The sequence below is a fragment of the Nyctereutes procyonoides genome, unplaced genomic scaffold (genome assembly GCF_905146905.1).
Source record: "Nyctereutes procyonoides isolate TBG_1078 unplaced genomic scaffold, NYPRO_anot_genome, whole genome shotgun sequence".
In the NCBI taxonomy this organism is placed as follows: domain Eukaryota; kingdom Metazoa; phylum Chordata; class Mammalia; order Carnivora; family Canidae; genus Nyctereutes; species Nyctereutes procyonoides.
Genome location: NW_026575030.1, coordinates 19,660,876 through 19,682,766, shown reverse-complemented (window position 1 = coordinate 19,682,766; position 21,891 = coordinate 19,660,876). Strand labels below are relative to the sequence as shown.

The following is a 21,891-nucleotide window of genomic DNA, read 5'->3' as shown; positions in this document are numbered from 1 at the left end:
GCTGTGCTGAGACCCCCCGCCCAAGTGCCGCAGACGACTCCTGAGTACGGTCCCCCAGCTGTGGGAGAGGGTGGGCGCCCAGGGAGGGCCGGCTCCAGGAGAGGCCTGGGGGTGCCGGGGACCCGGGGGCCTCCCGTCCCTGAGCGGCAGGTGGGGGCGGGGGGGGGGGTTGCGGCTTCCTTCCCCTCCAGGGACTTAGCAGCCCACGTGCCAAAGCAAAGGTGTGGGCGCTTGTTCTGGAGACGCGGGGGGGGGGTGGGGGTGCAGGAGTTTGCCTCCTCCTGTCGGGTCCCCAGGAGAGATGCCCAAGGGGCTGGGGGCAGCTGGAGGCCTGGAGCAGGGCCCCGAGCAGGGCCGGGCCGGCTTCCCCCCAAGACCAGCGGCGCCGAGTTTCTCCCAGGGTCCAAGCCTCAGCAGGTTCCGGGTTCTTTGGTTTTATTTAAAAAGCCAACCAGCTCTTGCGGGTGCAGCCATCGATTGCTGGGCATCGCGGCCGCCCTCGGCCCTCTGCCCTCCGGTGAAGCCCAGGATCGTGGAGAAGAGGACCTAGAAATTCGGGCACCAGACACACCGCTGTGTCAAAATCGGGCACAACTGGCGGAAACCCCGAGGCACTGACAATAGGGGATTCAAGGGCCAGATCTTGGTGCCCAACGTGGGTCACGGGAGCGATGAGAAAACAGCACGTGCAGCCGCCCAGAGGCTTCCGGAGGTTCCTAGGGTACCGCTCAGGGAGCTTGAAGCGCGGCTGAGGCGCCACACGTCCCAGGGCCCAAGGCCGCCGGAGCCACCAGTCCCAGCCAGGCTGCGTAGCGAGGAAGACCAACAGACGGCTTATGTGCGTGTCATACTTGTGTTAATAAAACCATAAAACTGCAAAAAAGCACAACTGACCAACCAGCGTCTCTTTATCTTTTATTTGCACTAACACGGCGGGGGTCCTGCGCTGTCCCCCGGAAAGCTGGCATCCGCAGGCCGCTCTTCCCGTGGCTCACGGCCGCCGCTGCACACCTGGCCGCACACGGGCCCCAGCACCCCCCCCCCCCCCGCCGCATAAATCTCCCTTAAAGAAAAAGAATCAAAGGATCCTCAGGTCCGAGAGTCACTGGCTCCCTGCGGGGAAGAGGGTACAAGCCTGGCTGCGCCCTCGCGTGCGGGCGGTGGGCGGCCTGCGGCTCCCGGTGTGGGGGCGGGGCCTCCTCGGTGGCAGGACCGCGGCCAGGACGCTGCCAAGGGCCTCCTCGGTGGGGAGCCGGGGGTGTCGTCGGCGTGGACGGGGGCGAAGCGCCAGGAGCCGGCCTGTCATCGGCGTCCCCAGGGCCCCCGCAGACCGAGACGCAAATAGCTCCAGGCCCACGCGGCTCCGGGCTGCTGCGAGGGCGGCCTGCTCCCGGTCCTGCTTCTCGTTTCTCGGGGAGAATTCAAAGGCAGCGCTGGCAGTTCTGGAAACTTTCCTGGCTCCCCAGACAGCCGTGGCCAAACGGGCACCCTGTCTCCAGGGGGGAAGGCGGCTCTTCCCCTGCTCGACCGGGGGTGGGGGGACTCCCCGCTGCTGCCCACCGGCCGAGGCCTCCCCCCACCCCGGCTCTTCCCAGGGCCGCTGCGGCCTCGGGGGCCTGGGCCCTGCTCCAGGGCTCCCTGGGCGGTCCTCAAGGCCGGGCCCCATCGGGAGGCACCCGCTCTGCTGGGGGCGCGGGGGTGGCCGAGGAGTCGTGGGGGCCCCAGGGCGCCGAGACGGATGATCAGGAGGGGTGCGCCCTGGGGAGCGGGGCCTGTCGGAGGACCCCCTGGGGCCTTAGCCCCGTGGTCAGCCCGGCCCCCCTGGCCCCACATACCCGGGTGCCCTGTGGCCAGCGCCACAGACGGGCAGAGGGCGGCGCTGCGTGGGCCCCGCTCCCCGGTGGCTGCCCCGGGACAGAGCCCGCGTCCCAGGGGGGAGGCCGGTGGCGGGGGGGGGGGGCCCTGACGAGGGGAAGGGGACAGCAGGGGATGGCCCTGGGCAGGGAGGCCGCGGAAGCCCGGTCCCTGGGGGACTGGCCCTTGCCCGGCGGGGGCGGGGCGGGAGGCACCTGTGGGCCTCGGGGCGGGGAGGGGACATGGGGGCTGGGCTCCCTGGCGCCCACCCGCTCGGGGCCCCTCCGTCCTCAGCCACCTCGCGGTCCCTGGTGGCGTCTGGGAAGGGCCCGAGGGCCAGGCTTGGCGGGCGGCGGCGTCAGAGGCCGGGGTGCAGGAGGCCCGCGGGGAGGCCCAGCAGGAGAGGCAGCAGCGGCGAGGACAGCCGGGGGGCCGCTGGGGGACCAAGCACAGGCGCTCAGGGCCTCGGAGCCCCCGCAGCGCCTCCCGCCCCACGCCCGGCCTCCCTGTCTGCCCCAGCACCACTGCTCTTTGCCCTGCTTCCCCGCGGACCCTTTCCTTTCAAAATGCGCCTCCCGGTGTATCTGTGCAGCTGCCATAATCTCTCCGCGCCACGTCTGGCACCGACAGCCTGGATCCAGGTCCATCCGGGTCACACAGGCCCGGCTTCTACTGTCTGTGGTGTTCCCTGTCCTCACCACCCTCCACCCCCTTCCCCACCCCCCGCCTCACCTCGAGGGTCGGTAACCCCCCGGAGCATCCCCCCTGCACTCGAGGATTTGAGGTGGAAGGCTGGGAGGGATGCTGTGGGGCGGGACGCGGGCTCGCGGGGCACCTTCTCTTCCCCTGTGAGGCGTGAACCTGCCCACCCGGCAGCCAGGCCCTACCTGCGCCTGAGCACTGCTGAGACAGCATCCCCTCCAGAGCTGCCACGTAGTCAGGGCCCAGCCAGTCTCGGTACGTGGCCTTCTCCCCAACAGGCACCATCCGGGTGGTGGCATCCTTGAAGAGCAGGTCTTGGCCGTGATAGTTGGAGGAGTCGTACATCCTGAACCCGTTCTTATTGTGATCATCTCCAAACAGGTCCTGAAAGTACCACAGGCAGACCTGCTTTTCCTCCGGCCTCAACAGGGCTCACGCAGGAGCTGCTGGCTGCCACGCGGGGCTCTACAGACAGTGAACCCAGGAGCAGGGGACCTCGGGGCACCAGGGCCGACTGGAAACCCTAAGCCCGACCAGTCAGCTCAAGCTGGCATCAAAGGGACTTGGAGTAACGAGACGATGGTAGTGCCACAGTATGAGGGGTCCAAGTGGCCATCAGGCCTTTGGGGGCTCACAGACGCTCCAATATCTGATGCCAGGTCGGCCTTCTTCCCAGGAAAACGTGCACGGACACAAAGTTCTTCCCCACATCACCTATCACTTGGGGGGGCGGGGACGGATGGGAGAGAGGAGGGGATGTGAAGAGGTGGGGCCCCGGCGGTCGGGAACCAGGGGCCCTATTGTTGGAGTCTGGGCCCTTCCAGGTGTGCGTGCAGCTCCCAGGATCTGCAGGTGGACTAGATGTAGGCCATGAAAGAAAGACAGGAGCTCAGGAGGGCCTCTGAGGAAACGGGAAGTCTGAGGCGGCCACTCCGGGCAGTCGGGTGGGCAGCTCTCCACACGGGGGGGGGGGGGTGACGGCAGGGCCGACGACGTCAACACACAGACGGCTGTTAAGGGCCCGGGGCTGGGTGATGTCAACCGGAGGGCACGGACAGTTGAAGAGGGTGTAGGACTGAGCCCAGGGGCGCTCGGGGGCGGTGGGGAGGCCGTGGGGGCAGGGGGCACGGGAGGGGTAGCTACAGATGCCTGGGAGGAGCCCCAGGCAGGTGTGGACCTGGAACGGGGTGGGGGGAAGCTCCTCTGGCAGGTGGGAGCTGGGGCCAGTGCTGCTAGGGGTCAGGGAGGTGATGGGACTCAGCCCCACGGGCCACTGCGCTGCTCGGGGCAGTTCGAGCGCTGGTGAGGGCCCGTCTGGAGCGGAGGGACCCGAGGGGAGCCCGTGACACTCGAGAGGGGACTCCCGAAGGAGCCTTGCTCTAAGGGGGGGGTCACGGCCACTATAGGATGTGGAACCAAGAGGGCGCTCCTTTGTTTTTGTTTTTTAAGGATGGCAGAGACCACAGCACGCTTGTAGCTTGGTGAGAACTGGCCGCTGAGGGGGGATGGCGCGGACACGGAGGGAGAGCTGGAGGAGAGGCCTGACGAAGTGAAAACCTCAGAACTTTCCCCCAGGCCTCCCCGGTTTGTTTCAGGTAAACCGAGGCACAGGGCCCTGGGTCACCTCACCGCCCACCCCCCGGTGCCGTCGCCCCGCCCCGGCTCACCTGGGCCTTGTCCAGCAGCCCGTACACGGCGTAGACGTTGGTATCTGGCCTGACCATGACGGCGTGGGGGGGTATCTGGGCCAGATTGCAGGCTGCGAACTGGGACACCTCGGCCCGGGCCCCGTTGGGACACAGCAGCTCATAGTCCTCGGACCTGAGCCCAGCAGCCCAGGGCTCAGAGTTGTGGCCTGAGGGGATGGAGCAGAGCGACAGGGGAAGACACAAGCCGCTCTGCTCCTGGATCCCCAGATCCTTGCCGGGGCAGAGGTGGCAATGCCTGGCCAGCTCCCAACTCCATGCCCCAGCTGCTCTGCTCTAGGCCAGGACCAGCGGACCCAGCAGGGCCATGACCCTGGGAGGAGCCGCCGCTGGAGGAAAGAGGCAGTACCTGTAACAGGGCAGGTACTTCACGGGCACCTGCTCTGTCCTCAAGACAGTAACGTCACATAAGCATGGTCACCCCCATTTCACAGGAGGGAAAACTGAGACTCTTAATCCCTCCCAGGCCCAGAGCCCCAACTGTGTATTCCAGGTCTTGGACCTGAGGTGTGGGGGGGCTTCTGAAGGTGGCTGACCTCTTCCCCCAACAGCCCAAGTTCTCAAACTGGACGAGGTACAACATCAAGTTGTGAGATGGCAGTTTCAAAGGCAGGTCTAGGGGTGGGGCCCAGGAATCTGTGGGGTTTTCTTTCTTAAGTTTTATTTTATTTATTTATTCATGAGAGAGAGAGAGAGAGGCAGAGACGCAGGCAGAGGGAGGAGCAGGCTCCACGCCGGGAGCCCGATGTGGGACTCGATCCCGGGTCTCCAGGATCAGGCCCTGGGCTGAAAGCAGGGGCTGAACCGCTGAGCCCCTCCCCGCCACCAGGGCACAAGGTGCCTTCCTGCCCTGAGGTTCTGGGGGCAGTTCTGAGTGCAGAAGACTGGACCCCCAGTGTCGGGGGTTCAGAGCCTGGCTGGGGGCGGGGCACAGAGAAGGAGCGACTGGGAGGTGCTGGAAGCAAACAGCCTCTGGTCTTCAAGAGGGCGTAGGCGCTGCGAGGGGATGAGGCACCCCGTAGGACCAGGTGTGGGCTTGGGGGCCCGGGGCAGAGGGATTCGGGGCTCTTCTCCCAGGGGGTGCCCGGGAAGGTGACTCCAGAGAAGGGAAGGCACCCCGGGTGGGGGGGGACGGGGCTGTGCCGGGGGCTGCGCGGGGAACTGTGCGGAGATGCCCCAGCAGGGCCGCCTCCCACCCGACGGAGGTGGCGTTTCTACCATTCGGGGGGATGGAGACTCTGGTCTCTAGAGCAGTGAAGACCCTAAAGAGTCCCCCAGCGGGCGCGGCCCGCGGCCTGCTCCGCCCGAGGGTGCCTGGGAGGCTGGGGCCAGGTCACATTGGCGGGCCCCCGAGACTGGCCCGGCGCCCGCACCTACCATTTGTGTTGTCAAAGACGGTCGTGTGCTTGACGAAGGCCACGTCCCCCGCGCTCTCAGCCAGGCACCTGCGGGCGGGAGGCCGAGGTGGGGGTGGCGGGGGCGGCGGGGGCCCCGGGCTGCGAGCGGGCCCAGCCCACCCACTGGGTCGCATACCTGAAGGCGCCTTGGTGGCCGTAGTACCTCTCCTGGCTGCTGCCCACACACTTGTTGCGGCCGCGCTCGTCCCCCACGCAGAGCGCGCACAGCGAGGCCGGGTAGTTCTTGGGGTTGTTGACAGGCACGCAGCTGGCGCTGAAGAACTGGCTCACAGCTGGGGTGGGGTGGGGGTGCTGGGTCAGGGGCCGCGGGGGGCCGTGGGCCCTGCGCCCACCCACCCGCTCCCCCCAGCGCAGCGGCGCACCTCTCCTCGGTGACTGCGGGGACGGCGGGCACGTGGAGGCTGTCTGGACACAAACCCCATGGGCGGCCCCCGCTGGTGGTCGGCCAGCCCTCCCTTGGGCTCCCTCGGGAATGGGGAGCTCACTACCTGTAAGCTACTCTGTGTGGGAGTGGGAGAGCAGCCCTAACGCTCCCTGTCTGGGTGCTCGCCGAGGTGGGTAGGAAGAAACGTGGGTTTTTTGTGAGGTGCCAGACGGGACAGAGGTGCGCGCACAGTCAGCCCAGGATGTGCCAGCTTCCTGCTGCCTCTCTCTCCCCACGACTGCATGTGACTTAGCACGCGGGGAGCCCGGGGGCGGCATGTGGCGGCTGCCTGGCAAGCGCGTCTCCTCGGCACTTGTGCAGGTGGCGGCCCGGGGCTGCTGGGACACAGGGACAGCCCCGCGCCGGGAGGTGACCCTGCAGGGCCCCTCACACCCCCTGCAGCCAGCTCCCCCTCTGTAGAGCAGGGGACACTGGCCCCCTCCCAGGAGGGGGGCTGCCGTGTGGATTCCGTGGGGACAGGCGGCCCGGCCCTCGCCTCTGGCCCCGGCCCTGGCCGCAGCCCCGCGGACCCCGGAGGGAGCTGGCCCGGGTGCGTCCCTGCGGCCGCGGTACCTGTGAGGACGTCGCAGTCCCTGGGCCGGAGGAAGCCCCTCCGCAGCAGGGCGCCCACGGGGATGTCCCAGCCCGCGGGGCTGCCCAAGCCCGGGTGGCACGAGCGCCTGCCCCGCAGCTCGTCCAGGGAGAAGGCATCCGAGCTGTTCCGCTTTACCACGGCCACGGCAAAGTATGAGCTGCTCGTGTCGTCCGCTGCGAGGAGGGGACGCCAGTGAGGCCCCGGTCGTGCTCCCCGGGCCTCGGTGCAAGGGACCCCTGCCACCCTCACCCTGCCCCTCAGTGGCTCCTGCCACGGAGCTGCGGCCGTGTGGGCTCTGCCATGGGCTCCGGCCTGTCTGGTCCCCAGGGCTGCCCCAGCCCTCGGCTCCGTCTCCGCCAGCCTCCATCCTGACGCTCCTCCCCGAGGGCCTGTCCTTCCTGACACCCTGGTGGGACTTCTCTCACCTCCCGCAGGAGCAGCTTTCCTAAGCCCTAGGACTTGCCACATCCGGGGGGGGGGGGTCCCTGAGGTCACCACGTGGAGGGGGCTGGGCCCTCCCTGGAGCCTCGACGGCTGGGCCGCAGCCTGGGGAGGCACCTGCTGGGGCGGCCACATGCTCGCCTGCTCCGGGTGGCCCAGCGCGGCCGCTACGGGGTCTTTATAATTGCAAGGGGCCGTCACACAGCCAAGGACACCGGAGAAGGCGCACGCGGCCTACGAGGCCCGAGGCCCAGGCATGTGCAGGAAGCGGCCACCGCACTCACGGGCATAGCGCTCCCCCGCCGCTGGCACCAGGCCGTGCTTCTGTCCTGCCAGGTAGGTGTCTTCACCCCTCAGGGTCACGGCGTCGATCTGCCTGGCCTGAGGGACACATCGAGAGGTCACAGACCAGAGAGGGTGCTGGTGCTCGCCCCGGGGAGCCCCCCAGGTGCGGGCGGGAGAGGTGCTTCTCGGGAGTCCCCCGAGGGACGCAGGCCGCTATCGCCTGCCCCCAGGCCCTGCTCCCAGCAAACTCTTGCGCCCTCCCGGGGCTCACGCCTGGGTGGGGGGTCCTCAGGCCAGCGCCCGGGGCCCAGACGGCACCCCCAGCCCGGGCGCAGGACGTGTGCGCCGAGTGTGTACGCAAGCAGCGGCTGTGCGACCGGCCACATCTCAGGAGGCCGCGGCTTAGTGGTCAGAGCTCGGCCCCAGGTGTGGCCCCCTCCGCCCCCCCCCCCCCCCCCCGTCCTCCTGGAGTTCCCCGCATCTCCCACGCTCCACTCCACCGCCTCATCCTGGAGCCTCTGGGTAGGAGGCCCCTGGGCCCGAAGAGGGGCTGCAGCGTCCAGGCCCCAGGGGAGGCGTGCAGCGGGGGGACGCCCGCGCCCAGGCAGGTGCCCCACGCTGCTCAGGCCCAGCATGAGGCTGCGAGGTCCGCGGCCGCGGTAATAGGCAGCGGCGCGGGTCCTTGAGCCTGGAGGGGCCGCGTCTGGGGCCGCGTGAGGGGCCGCTCCTGCCCCCCCCCGGACCCAGGACCCCACCCGGGACCCAGTCAGCGGCCGCTCCCTTCCTGGGCCTCTGGGGCTGGTGGCTGCGGGGGGTCGAGCCACTGGGTGCCTGCCGGAGCCTTGGGAGCCAGCGTGTCTGAGCCTGTGGCTGGGGTTTGGCTGGCAGCGCCCCGGCCCATTGTTTGTGCCCAGAGCCGTCTAAGGAGCCGTCCCCTCGCCTGCAGGTGCCGAACCCTGTGACCCAGCCACTCCACGGGGCGGCCCACCCTGTCTCCTCTCCCTTCCCCCATTCCAGCCGCGTCCACCCCGCCCCAGCAGCCCCCCTACCCTGAGCCGGGGCACCCGGGGGCGGGTTGCTTCTCCCAGCTTCAGCCTCCACACCTGACGGTGATCACACCCGCCCCCAGGGCCCCGTGCAGGTAAGTGAAGGGTCCACGGGAAGTCTTAGCACAGCGTGTGGCACACGGCATCGCACGCCCGGGGCGTCATCTGCCCCGATCCTGGCTCCTGCTATTCCTCAGCATCCACGGGCTGCCTGACTGGGGCAGCGTGGACATTCCTGAGGGGCACTGGCATGGCCTGCACTTGGGGGTGGCCCGGAGAAGGGCTCCTGACCACAGGCCCTACCGACTTGCTCTTAAGGGAGGAGGGAGTCTGGGTGGTGCGGCTGGTTCAGCTTCCAGGTCTTGGGTTGGGCCCAGGTCGTGACCTCAGGTGAGACGGAGCCTCGTGCGGGGCTCAGTGAGGAGTCTGCTTGAGAGTCTCTCCCCCCGCCCATATTCTCGCTCTCTAAGAAAAATAAATAAGGGGCAGCCCGGGTGGCTCAGCGGCTTAGCACCGCCTGCGGTCCAGGGTGAGCCTGGAGACCCGGGATCAAGTCCCGCATCGGGCTACCTGCATGGAGCCTGCTCCTCCCTCTACCTGTGTCTTTGCCTCTCTCTGTGTGTCTCTCATGAATAAATAAATAAAATATTAAAAAAATTTTTTTAAATTAAAAAAATAAATAAAATCTTTAAAAAGAAACAAAGAGGAAGAAGGAGCCCAGGAACCCAGGGGCTGCCAGGACCCCCGCGAGCCTGGCAGCGCCCTGACGGCAGCACCCCAGGGCCAGGTTCAAGTCCTGGTCCCAACCCCTAGGCGGAGAAGCGAAGCAGGGCGAGCTGCAGGGGCCTCCAGCAGGGCAAGTGCTCTTAACTCCCAGTGGGGAGCATGTTAGTGGGAGCCGGACCAAGGCCACGGGCCAGGCTGTGACAGCTTAGAGACAAAGGCAAGGACGGGACACAATGGGAGACAGCAGGGTACGGTGTGCTCCAGGCCTGCCACTGAAGGCCTCGCTGGCCAGCCTCAGCTTCCTTCCTCTTAAGAGAAGGGGCAGCACAAGGCTCCGTCTCACCTGAGATCATGACCTGGGCCCAACCCAAGAGCTGGAAGCTTCCTTACCTCCCCCGCTCAGCAAGGAAGGGTTCCTGGACCCCTGAAAGGAAGCAGTCGTCCCCCTCTCCGCATGCCCCACCCGCCCTGCCCCGGGTTGGGGGGCTGGCCCCTACCAGTCCTTCCTCCTCCCCTCTTCTCCGTGGGGTTGTCCCAGGACACTCCTGCCCAGGCTGCTGTCTGCTTTAGACCAGGGGGCTCGGAGGGAGACTGGCGAAGGGCCCGGCACTGCCACTGCCCGTCCGGGCGCGGCCCCCACCTGGATCCTTTCCATGCAGTGTTGGGGAGACTCGGCCGACACGCACTGGATCTCTGGCTTGAGCCGCTGCCGGCTGAAGGCCACGGCCATGTCTCCACACTTCTGGATCTCAGGAGTGGACAGCACACACCAACGCAGGTAGTGGGGCAGGCCTGCGTGCGGAGCTGCAGTCACTTGCCTGCTGCAGGGGCTGCCCCGAGCACGGCCCGTGAGGTGGGGCCTGTGGCCCAGGAGCTCGTAGGACCCGTCGGAAGTCCTGGTTCCCCACCCGCACCCCCGGCTGGACGGAGTTGTCTGACGCTCTGAGCCTGTTTCCTCTTACAGAAAGGGGAGGACTGTGCCTCTTTCAGGGGCCATGAGGGGGCCTGAGGCAGATCGTGGCTGTCGCGTGTCTAACGGAGGGTCATGGCACTTCCCTGGCTGCAGGGGGCAGGGGGCGGGAGGCCCATCTGTAGACCACTGCAATGGTCAACGCCTGAGCCAGGGCCTTGGCTGCGGGGTCGGAGGAGGAGGAGTGAGGCACTGAGTGGAGAGCGTGCTGGGATCTGCCAAGCTCCGCGTGGAGGGTAAGGGCCTCTCCCCGAGATGGTCCCAGGTGGTCTGGATCCCACCCCTTGGAGCATATGGGGCATCGGGGATACAGCAGCCCATGCAACTCGGGAGCAGCCTCCTCCCCAGACCCCCAGAAGCAGGAGGTGGAAGCAACTGGTTCTCGCGGAGGCCAAGGGGCACTGCCCCTGGGGTGAGTGTCCTTTGCCACCGGCCTCCCCAGAGACGCCGGGCTGCGCCGCTGGGACCCGATACAGGCGGACGTACGGTTGGGATCACAGAGGAGACCCTTCACGGCGTGCAGGTACTCGCGGCCCAACCAGGCCTCGTAGGTCTGCGTGGCGATGGGCACCAGCTCCGAGGTGGAGTCTTTGAAGAGCAGGTTCTTCTGGCCGTAGGCCTCGGAGCTGAACATCTGGAAGCTGCTGCCCTCCTGGCTGAACAGGCGCTGGGGGGCGGGGGGCTGCTGAGGCCTCCCCCCCCCCAGGTTGCCGCCAGTGCCCCCCTCCTGTGCCCTCTGGGGACCAGGGCAGGCGCCACCCCCCTTCCGTCTCCCCCGGGGCTTCCCCTCGTCACTCAGCCGCCCGGTCCCCCGACTGTGGCTCAGCCCCTGGGCCGCCTGACCTACCTGGCCTTCGTTCAGCAGCTGGAACACGAGGCCCCCATCCATGTCGGCCCGGACCACCACCGCGTGGGCAGGCACGCGCGCCAGGTGGCATCGCCTCCACTCGGTGACGTCAGCCCGGCTGCCATCCCGGCACAGCAGCGCAAAGTCCTGGGACAGCAGTGCCCGGCCCCAGGACGGAAGGGTCCTCCCTGGGGAGACGGGAAGCCCGTGTGAGCCAGCATCTGTGCGTGGGGGGGGGGCTGCGGGAGGGCCCGGCCGCCTGGAGGCTGGGGCGTGGAGGCCAGGAGCCGAGGCCGGGAGTGGAGGCCGGGCCGCGGAGGCCAGGGCGTGGAGGCCGTGACCTCTTCCAGGAGCTTGAGACCCAGAACCCAGGAGGCAGAGGGGCCGGGAGCTGGCCCTGTGGGCCCCAGGTCTCCAGGGACTGTTGCTGGCATCTCCTGCCCCACAGCTTCTCCCCAGGACACGGCTCTGAGGGAGCAGACGGAGGGACAGACGGACAGGACTACGCGTTAACATTGTCAAGAGAAGAGAATCCGAGGAGCTTGGGCTGGGAGAGAGGGATGCACTGGGAGCTCCCTGCTGCCCGGGGCGCTGAATCTGGCTCTGAGCAGAGGGCAGGGCAGGGGCCAGGGCAGGGCCCAGCCGGACACACCGGCCCAGAGCGGCCCCCCAGAGCAAAGGGGGGCTCTCCAAAGTCAGCCCATGTATTAATCCAATAGTCACCTACTGATATTCTGGGACATTTCCCCCAAGTCCTTTTTTCTATTTTCTAACAATTTCTAACATGGTTAAGGACACACCTGATTGGCATTCTTGCATCCTACTTCTTCTTCTTCTTCTTTTTTTTTTTTTTAATATTTATTTATTGGGATGCCTGGTGGGGCTCAGCAGGTAAGCGCCTGCCTTTGGCCCAGGGCGTGACCCCGGGGTCCCGGGATGGAGTCCCACATTGGGCTCCCAGCAGGGAGCCTGCTTCTCCCTTGGCCTGTGTCTCTGCCTCTTTCTCTGTGTCTCTTGTGAATAAGTAAATAAATCTTAAAAAAAAGAAGATAAAAGATTTATTTATTTATTTGAGAGAGAAACAGAGAGTCTGGGTAGGGGGTGGGTGCTGAGCAGACTCCCTGCTGAGCACAGAGCCCTGATACTGGATTCTACTTCACAACCCATGAGATCATGACTTGAGTCAGAATCATAAGTCAAGGGATCCCTGGGTGGCGCAGCGATTTAGCGCCTGCCTTTGGCCCAGGGCGCGATCCTGGAGACCCGGGATCGAATCCCACGTCGGGCTCCCGGTGCATGGAGCCTGCTTCTCCCTCTGCCTGTGTCTCTGCCTCTCTCTCTCTCACTGTGTGCCTATCATAAATAAATAAAAAATTAAAAAAAAAAAAAGAATCATAAGTCAAAGAAAGGCTCAAATAACTGAGCCACCCAGGTGGCTCCTAATTTGCTTAAAAAAATTATTTATATAAGTAATCTCTACACACAACATTGGGCTTGAACTCATGACCCCAAGATCAAGAGTCGCACGTTCCACGGACTGAGCCAGCCAGGGGACCCTTGCATCCGACTTCTTTTTTTTTTTTTTTTTCACTTGTCATTTTAAAGTATTTTTCCCACCTTTCTGGAAATTTTCCATAAAGCTCATTTATAATAGGCAGATTTATTTGAAAGAGTGAATAGCAACACCAGATAGGAATATTAAGAACACTAATTTTAAGACTGTAACTCAACAGATGGTCTTACACAACAATATTTTTATGACTTTAAAAAATGTCAAATGAGAACAATAAGCCTCTGCTAGGAAATAGGAGGGGTAAAAATAATTTGTGGGGTTATGAAAACTCCTCACTCTGAAGCTATTTCCAAACAAAACCCCCATGGGTCCCCTGGGTGGCTCAGTGGTTGAGCATCTATCTGCCTTCGGCTCAGGGCATGATCTCAGTGTCCTGGGACTGAGTCCCACGTCGGGCTCCCTGCAGGGAGCCTGCTTCTCCCTCTGCCTGTGTCTCTGCCTCTCTCTCTCTGTCACTCATGAATAAATAAATTTTAAAAAATTTTAAAAAATATTTTACTTATTTATTCATGATGGAGAGAGAGAGCGAGCGAGAGAGAGGCAGAGACACAGGCAGAGGGAGAAGCAGGCTCCGTGCAGGGAGCCCGACGCGGGACTCGGTCCCAGGACCCCGGGATTACGCCCTGGGCTGAAGGCAGGTGCTCAAACCACTGAGCCACCCAGGCTGCCCCATCATCAACATTTTAAAAGGGCCAATTTTAGGGGCCCCTGGGTGACTCAGCTGGTTAAGCATCTGACTCTAGATTTCAGCTCAGGTCATGATCTCAGGGGCATGGGATCGAGCCCCACGTTGGGCCCTGCACTCCGCAGGAGTCTGCTTGAGATTCTTTCTCTCTCTTGGCTTCTGCCTCCTCCCTCCTTAAAATAAATAAATAAAAGAGCTAATTTTAACCCAATATATCCCTATTCTTTCTCCACCTTTAACATTTTCCTCTGCTTAATCTTGAGACCCAAGTCCCAGCTGCCCATTTTTGTAGGACCATCTTGCTCTGGAGCTAATCTTATGTGCTTCCTCCTTTTTCAAATCATTTTTTTTCCCTCTTTTTCAAATCTGGTTCATATTGTTTGCCTTCTTGAATGTCAGACCACATGATGGACCTTCTGCTTTTAAAGATAAAGGTCATGATAAAAAAAAGATTAGGATAAAAAAAAAAGACAATGATCAGACATTACTGAACTGGCAAAACTATAGTCAGAAGTGTTTGCTGAATGCCATGAGGGAGCATCAGGAGATTTCTGGATGGAAGGTCAGGCACAGTCACCATCTTGATTGTGGTGGTGGTTATTTAACTGTGTTTTGGGCAAGACGCATGGAACTCTATTTCCAAAAGAGTGCATTTTGCTGCGTGTGAATTATACCCCAATTTAAAGAAATAAATAATCCTTAAGCAAATCCAAATTAGGGGATGTTCTATAAAATAACTGGCCTCACTCTTCAAACATGTCAATGCCGCAAAAACAAAGAAAGATTATGAAACTGCTTAGAAGCTAAAGGAAAGTAAAGAGACCTAACAACTAAAAACCATGTGTGATCACAGGTTTGGTCCTGACAAAAATTGCTACGAAGGACAGAATTGGGACAGTTAATGAATCTGGAATATGGGCTGCAGATTAGATAATAGTATTTTTTTATTTTTTAATATTTTTTATTTATGATAGTCACACACACACAGAGAGAGAGAGAGAGAGAGAGAGAGAGAGAGGCAGAGACATAGGCAGAGGGAGAAGCAGGCTCCACGCACCAGGAGCCTGACGTGGGATTCGATCCCGGGTCTCCAGGATCGCGCCCTGGGCCGAAGGCAGGCGCTAAACTGCTGCGCCACCCAGGGATCCCTAGATAATAGTATTATGTCAATGTTACGTTTCCTGAAATCGGTAACTATACGGTGGCCAGGTCTCCATCTCCTTGTTTTTTTGGAGCTACACACTAAAAATATTGAAGAGTGCCTTGCAGGCTAATGTACTCCCCCAGAAACGATACATTCAGGTGTGGAAAGAACGATAAGGAAAGAATATACGCAAGTATAGAAAGGATGATAAATCCAATACAGCAAATGCTAAAAGTCGGAATCTGGATAACAAATAAATGAGGGGGGCAGGCACCTGGGTGGCTCAGTTGGTTAAGGGTCTGACTCTTGATTTCGGCTCAGGTCATGGTCTCAGGTTCGAGAGAGGATTCCGTCTCCCTCTCCTTCTGCCCCTCCCCACCCTCTAAAAGAAATAGATACATAAATCTTTGGAAAAAAAAAATGGGAGTTCTTTGAATTATTCTCGCAACTTTTCCAAAGCTCCATTATTGCAAAATAAAAAATGCTAAATGACAACGATCTAATGGATGCACACGCAGCACTGCCCCGATTTACTAAGACCTCCCTGGGGGTGGGAGCGGGCGAGAGTTTGCTGAGACTCGGAGCCCAAACCAGAGCAGGGCGGAGCCGCCCCCGGAGCAGCTTGCACTCCACTCCTAAGACCCACTGCTTCCTTTCGGGGAGACTTCCAGGGCCTAGGCTGGGCTGCGGGGAGCACTCACCGTCAGTGTTCTCCAGCACCGTGCTGTGCTTCACGAAGGCCACGTCCCCTGCCCCTTCCGCCAGGCACCTGCAGAGGGGGAGTCCGTGAGCGCCGGGCCCAGCGCATCCGCCCCCTGGAGCTCTGTTCCGGGGGTGCCCGTGGGGGGCGCGGTCGGAGGGGCAGGTGGTCCCAGGGCCTAGGTCCCCGCTTTGTTTCCTGTGGGGCTTCGCCAAGTCATGGAGGCCTCCCGGCCTCTACCACCTGGACAGTGGGGGGGAGAAAGTCGCTGCACACAGGGAGACCGGCTTTATGATCAGTGTGGACGCTGCACAGCCCGCCTCGGGCCCTAAGCGGGTCGAGGGCGGCTGCTGTTGTCAAGAGCTGTGACGCTCAGGGTGTTTGGAGGAGGAGTTGGCCTCGAGGGAGGGGATCGGACAGGACGTCTCATGCGACACCAAGCCCCTGAGTGGAAAGGACCAGGACTTCTGTGTTCCCTCCCACAGGGTTCACTGCCCGGAGGGAGGCAGGCCCAGGCCCACTGGGCGAGGCTGGGACGGAGGGGCCCAAGTCGCTGCTTGTAGGACCGAGGACTGCTCTTCTCTCCGTGCCCCACGCCGTATTTACGCGGATCCCACCCGGGGCAGGCTCCCCGCATCCAGGTGGAGACACGGAGGCCGAGGCGGCTCCGGGGGCTCCGGAGGCTTCCGACCGGCCCCGCTGAGCCTGTTCCCTCATCTGCGGACCACGGCGGCCGCCCCCAGCCGGTGGGGACTCTCCTCTGGCTCCGAAGGGCAGGGCTGGCCCTAATCGGGGGCCCAGCCAGCTCGAGGTGTCAGGACTTGTGCGCTCCTGCCCCCCGCCTCCCTCCCCGCTGGCCGAGGCACCAGGGAGAGGACAGGAGGGTGGCAAGGCGGTTTCTGTCGTTTCCTCCGAAGCCCTCGGCCCTAAGTGTGCTCCGCGGTTCGGGTCTGGGAGCGAAGCCGGCTGGTGCTCGGGCAGGGGTCCCCCAACTGGGCAGGCCGAGCCGCGGCCGCCGTGCCACCGCCCTGGGGCGCCACTGCCCTGGGGCCTGGTGCCCGCTGTGTGTCCCCCCACCCCGCCCCTCACCGGAAGGCCCCGCTGTAGTCGTAGTATCTCTCCAGGGGGCTCTTGTCGCACACGCCGTCCCCGGCAGCGTCGCCCCTGCACTGGCGGCACAGGGAGTCTGCGTGGCCCGTCTCTGCAGCCCCGGGGACGCAGCTGCCCCCAAAGTAGTCGCTGACGGCTGCGGGAGGGAGGTTGGGAGGCCCGAAGGGAGGCCGGGCAGTCACAGGCGGGCCCAGGCCCCGGACGGCTCAGCCCAGGCCGCCGGCGGGGTCCTGCAGGCTGCGGGGGATCGGGGGGGGGCGGTGGGCCGCAGCGGGGCCGACAGTGGCTCGGGGAGGAACACCCGTGTCCCCAGAGCTGCAGAGGCCGCCGTCCCCGCGCCCCCCCAGGCCAGCTCCGTGCGATGAGGGCGGCAAAGGAATAGCCACGTCGCGACTATGATGACCTCACGGGCCACGTGTTTCACAACACGGGAAGGCAGGCGATGGCGACAAGGCCTCCCGGGCCAGGTGGGGGGCGCCTCATGGCTCAGGGTCCCCGCCAGCACCGAGGCCCCACGGACCCCCGTGGGCAAGTATTTACCCTGCGCCTCAGTCCCCGCCGCCCTTAGGGGGAACAGGATGGCCCGGGCCAGCTCGGCTCCCTGCTCGGGGTCCCCACTGGGGCTCCCCTTCCTGGCCCACTCCGGCCTCCCGGCTCTGAGCCTGCAGGAGTGGGCCCCCCGACCCCGCGCACCTGGCACCCCAGAGGACACGCGTCCAGGCCCCGTGGCTCAAGCTGACCTCCTTGAGTGCTGTCGCAGCAGGCACGTCCGCACCTGTCCGCGGGCACGTGTGGACCGTGCCTGTGCGTGTGTGCGCGTGTGTGCATGCACCTGTGCATATGTGCACGTGTGGACCGCGCCTGTGTGTGTGCACGTGTGTGCATGCACCTGTCTGCAGGCTGGTGTGGACCGCGCCTGTGCGTGTGTGCACGCCTGCACTGCGTGTGTTGTGAGGACAGCCTGAGGGAGTCCCCTGTGAGGGCGGGCGGGGCAGCAGCAGGCGAAGGACACGCAGAGCCCCCGCGGGGCAGCCTTACCCTTGAGCACATCGCAGCCCATCACTGACAGGCGGCCGCTCTCCACCAGGTAGCCCACGGGCACGTTCCAGCCCGCTGTCCTGTTGAGGCCCGTGTGACAGGACCTCACCCCCTTCAGGCTGTTGATGGTCACGTTGGAGCTCCTCTTGACCACGGCCACGGCGTAATAGGAAGTGCCGACCTCTAGAAGGAGGGACGGGAGAGGCGTGAGGGCGGCGGGGGAGCAGCCGAGAGGGAAGACAGGCGTGCGTGCATGCGTGTGTGTGTGCACGCATGTGTGCATGGATGTACACCTGTGTGTGCATGCTTCCCAGTTCCCGAGAGAGCGCGTGGGTACGACCCACATGGCTCATGGCGAGACCCCAGGCTCCTGGTCTCACGCGGTGGACGTCGCCCCGAGAGGCTCTTTCTCCCCTTTCCCTGCCAGTCACCGGTACTTGCAGCTGGGTCTGCATCTGTGCTGCAGCTCTGCAGCTGGCAGGGGACACGGGGGCCCCCAGTCCTGTGTCTTCCCGAGTCCAGGCCCTTCAGGGGAAGGGCACCACAGTCATGGGGAGAGGAGCGGTGGGAGGCACAGGCAGGGCAGGCAGGATCGTCACCCAGATGGGCAGAGGGGCTCACAGGTGCTGAGGTGGCAGGAGGGAGGGGGCGCGAGAGTGTACGGGGAGCTAGCAGTGCGGTCCCGAATCACCTGGAAACTTGAATGGGGTGCATGTGGGCGGGCAGGGGTCCCCAGCCTTGCAAAAGATTCCCCGGGCTGAAGGGGACCTGCAAGGGCCATTCAGACAAGACGGGGATGATTTACCTACGGGGACGATGACCAGCGGGCATCGCATCCCCCCGCCCCCTGTGCGCCCCACAGCGGTGGGATGCCTACGATCAGAATGCCGTTGAGTTCTAGAAAATAAAGCCGGGGTTCTGTCCCGTGCCCCGAGCTAGCCTCTGCCCACCTGAGCAGCCTGGCCTGCTGCCGTCCTTTGATTTACCCACCGTGCCCTTCTTCCCGGTTCCTTGAACCTCCCAAGTTCTTTCCCCCCTGGGGCCCTTGTCAGGGTCCATGTTAAATGCCACCTCCTCGAGAGGCCTTCCCGAGTGCTCCGTTCCAGTAGGTCCCCCCACATGCCTTCCTTTCCTCCTCGTGGGCTCTACCTCCTTCACAGCACCTTCCACGGTCACAACTACGCTTCCTTGTGTTCATCTGTTCACTACCTGATGGCTGCTCTCTTGGGCTTACCACTCTGTGCTCATGCCTGGCATACAGTAGGTGCTCAATAAGTGTGCTGAATTAATTAAAGAGGAAGAGTGGTGTTTAGGGCCAGTGAGGTAGGGTGTGCTCTGGCCTTTGAGTACAGGCGCTAGGCTGTGTCCTGAGCCACCTGACAGTCACCCATTCACCAAGGGGCCAAGTGAGCGCCTGTGCGGGATACCAGGGACCTAGGGGTGTCAAAGATGAGGACCAGGCCCTGATCGAGAGGCCCACTGTGCCGGGGACAGGGAAAACAGGACAGAAGACAGGATCCTGATAGAGTGAGTCAGAGTTCCGGGCAAACAGGAAAGAGAAGCTCTTTCGGGCCAGGGGAGGGGTCAGGGGAGACCCTTAGAGGTGACAGTGAGCCGGGCCGTGACGGGGGCTAGCCCTTGGACACGTGCAGGTCGTGGGCGAGGTTCCCAAGGGGCAGCCGGGTTAGAGCACATGGGGAGTGAGGCGCAGGGACCGGGGCAAAGGAACTCCCAGTCCTAAGCACATACCATGCGTCAGGTGCGCACCTGCTGGTTCATTTAGTCTGTGGGGCAGGACCGGGGCCGCTCTCCCCACTTTACAAGTTATGGGGTGACGGGCTCCCCGCAAGGAAGAACAGACTCGAGTCAGCCCTCTGTGTCTCTGGCACCCCTGCTCTGAGCGGGGGGTCAAGAGAGACTTAGTGGGGGGGGGTTTGTGTAGGTCAGTCTGGCCTGGACCCCAGGACTGCTATTCGGACAGGGCTACCGACCAGCTTGAGGGCTGCAGGGACAGCCTCTTCGCCTCCCGCCCCCCAGGCCGCTCCGCCCGCTGACCTTGGTCGTACACTTCGCCCACCACGGGCTTCAGGCCATGCTCCTTCCCTGCCTCGTAGATGGCTCCTCCGTCCAGGGTGATGGCGTCAGCCTCCCGGGCCTGCCGGGGACATGTGGTCAGGCCAGCCCGGCCGCCTGGGGCTCGCGGCCAGCCGCTCGGGCCATCCGCTGGCCTGCCGGGGACGTCCCTCCTGGTCCTCTGGCGCGGACACCTGCCCTGGCTCAGCCTGCACCCTGAGAGTAGGGGGCTCACCCTTTACCAGGTCCCAGGTGACAGCTCTCCTAGCTCAAGGCTTGCCTTGGCTTCCTAATTATGTCATTTAAAAATTATTAATTTTCTAGGGCTTCTAATGGCTTTACACACTAAGGATAAATGAATGAATAAATCAGATGGTACAAAATGGTGCATAGCGAGACCGTGAATCTCCCTCATTTCCCTGTTTCTGAGCCCCAACTCGGCTGTTAACCCGTTTCTCAGGTTTCCTAGGACGCACACCGAGGCCCATGGATGCCCTCCTCATTTTTTTTTCTCCTAAAACACAAATGGTAGGACGCTGTCAGCGTCCTGGGGTCGCCATGGCGTCTAGCTGGGGGACCTGCCTTCCCGGCAGTGGAGCCTCACGCAAGCCCTAGGCCTGCGTGGGAGCTGCACTAGGTCTGCAGAGAAGTCAGGGCCCAGCGCCAGGGGACCCAGGCCCCCTGGCCTGCGCTTGCCCGGAGTCGGGCCCTGAGGGCCAAGCTCGCACTGGCAGTGCCAGCTGGGCCAGGTCACCTGTCTGCTCCCTGCACCCCGCACCCCGCTCTCTGCACCCGGGGCTGCGGCCAGCCCCCTCCTGGGAAACTGCACAGCCCTCCTGGCGCCCCCGGGGCCCCTCCCGGGTGGGTGTGTGACCAGTGACAGTGTCCCCACTGTCGCAGGGGCCTCTCCTGGAGGGAGGACTGTGCCGGGGCCCCACCTGGGCGGGGACGGGTTGGCCAGGAAGCCCTGGCCCCGTTGCCTGGAGACTCCGGCCACCCGGGGCCTCGCCGTGAATGGAGCCCTTGTGGTGCCCCGTCGGAGCCCCCCCGCCCCCCCGGCCCAGCGGGTGGGGCGCTCACCGCGAGGAGCCGGATGCAGTGGTCGGCGGAAGGGGCCTGCACACACGCGACGGGCGGCTGGATCCCGGCGGCTCCAAAGGCCTTGCTCAGGTCGCCGCACTTGCGCTGCTCGGGGTCTGAGGTGGTGCACCAGCGCAGCTGCGCCCCGCTGAGGGCTGGGGGACGGGGTGCCCAGCTGCCCTAACCAGCGCAGCTGCGCCCCGCTGAGGGCTGGGGGACGGGGTGCCCAGCTGCCCTAACCAGCGCACCTGCGCCCCGCTGAGGGCTGGGGGGAGGACAAGGATGCCCAGCTGCCCCAGCACCCCGGCCACCCGGGTCACCCCGCGGACGTGCACAGCGAGCCCGCGACCAGCCCTGTCCCTTCCCTGGGAAGACCGCGGCCACGGGGGCGTCCCAGATCCGGGGTGGGGGGGCCGCGGCAGCTCCGGGGCCGAGGGGCCGGGGTCGCGCTCAGCCCAGCCCTGCTCTCTGGCCCGGGGGCACCGGGGCGGCGCGTGGGCTCCGGGCCCTTCCCGCCCCTCTTGGGGCCTCTCGCCCTGGGTCCCGGGGCCCCTCGGGGACGGCGAGCTGGGACCGCAAGGGGCGGCCCGCGCCCCCCGCCCCCCGCAGCCGGCCCGGCTCCCTCGGGGGCGCGGCGAGGGCCCAGGAGACCGCCCTGGGGCGCACGTCCCTCGGGGCTCCGCGGCCGCTCCCGGCCCCGCGCTCCCCGCCCCTCCGGGCCTGCCCGCCTGGCCTCCGCCGCTCGAAGGCGCCGCGTCCCGAGGTCCGGCGCAGGCCGCCTCCTCCGGGAAGCCCTCCAGGCGCCCCCTGGACTCCCCCAGCGCCTCCGGCTGCGCTCGGCCCCGCCCCCGCCCGGGGGGACGCGGCCTGGGGACCCCGCGGAGGCTGAGACGACGGCGCCGGGCCCCAGCTCCTGCCCCGCGGCCGGGCCTCACCTGTGCGCAGCGCCAGGAGGACCCACAGGGCCCCGCTCGGGCCCCTCATGACGCCGGCGGGCAGCGCGGCCCCGCAGCCAGGCCCCCGCCCCGCCGCTTAAGTGCGCGCCGAGCCCCGCCCCGCCCCCGCCCCCGCCCGGGGACTGGCCCCCGTCCCCGCCCCCGCCGGCTGTGCCCATCCCCGGGCTGCCCCCGGGGCTGCCCCGGGTCCTGGCCCACTGCGCCCCCTGCCGGCCGTGCCCCCAGGGCGCACCCCAGGCTGACCCGGGTCCTGGCCCCCCCCGCCCCCCGCCGCACCCCAGGGTGACCTGGTCCCCCCCTCCGCACCCCAGGCTGACCCGGTCTCCCCCCCCCCCCCCCCGCCGCACCGGGGCTGACCCGCGCCGTCGAGGACCCAGGAAGCCGGAGCCGCGGGAGCCCGTGTGCGCCGTTCCGGGCTGCCCTGCCCCGCGGGGGGGGAGGGGGCCGAGCGGGTCCGGGTCCGGGTCCGGCCGCGGCGTCAGTGGTCCCGGCGCCCCCGCCCGCCCGGGAGGCCTCGC

At 64.8% G+C, this 21,891-nt stretch overlaps 1 protein-coding gene across 2 annotated transcripts; it reads right to left on the bottom strand.

Annotated features, from left to right (window-relative positions):
• Window positions 1-2,152: 2,152 nt before the first annotated feature.
• Window positions 2,153-21,420, bottom strand: MELTF (melanotransferrin). 2 transcript variants are annotated; one of them, XM_055315835.1, is made up of 16 exons: window positions 21,353-21,420; window positions 20,418-20,572; window positions 19,320-19,419; window positions 17,265-17,447; window positions 16,206-16,362; window positions 15,118-15,185; window positions 11,015-11,202; window positions 10,654-10,834; window positions 9,838-9,989; window positions 7,425-7,521; window positions 6,678-6,872; window positions 5,796-5,952; window positions 5,640-5,707; window positions 4,224-4,411; window positions 2,742-2,940; window positions 2,153-2,289 (listed from the first exon to the last, which is right to left on the bottom strand). In XM_055315835.1, exons 1-16 carry the CDS (start codon window positions 21,399-21,401, stop codon window positions 2,213-2,215), a joined length of 2,214 nt encoding a protein of 737 aa, XP_055171810.1. In that variant the 5' UTR covers window positions 21,402-21,420; the 3' UTR covers window positions 2,153-2,212. The 2 variants fall into 2 exon arrangements, with proteins under 2 accessions (XP_055171810.1, XP_055171811.1); XM_055315836.1 differs by lacking the exons at window positions 2,153-2,289; window positions 2,742-2,940 and adding an exon at window positions 2,961-3,413.
• Between the last annotated feature and the right edge of the window lie 471 nt (window positions 21,421-21,891).

Coding starts and splice junctions, on each gene's coding strand:
- MELTF (XM_055315835.1), bottom strand. CDS start 21,401: ATGAGGGGCCCGAGCGGGGCCCTGTGGGTCCTCCTGGCGCTGCGCACA. Junction 16,363..17,264: donor GGGCTGCGATGTGCTCAAGG/GTAAGGCTGCCC, acceptor TCCCTCCCGCAG/CCGTCAGCGACTACTTTGGG. Junction 5,708..5,795: donor GGCCACCAAGGCGCCTTCAG/GTATGCGACCCA, acceptor TCCCGCCCGCAG/GTGCCTGGCTGAGAGCGCGG.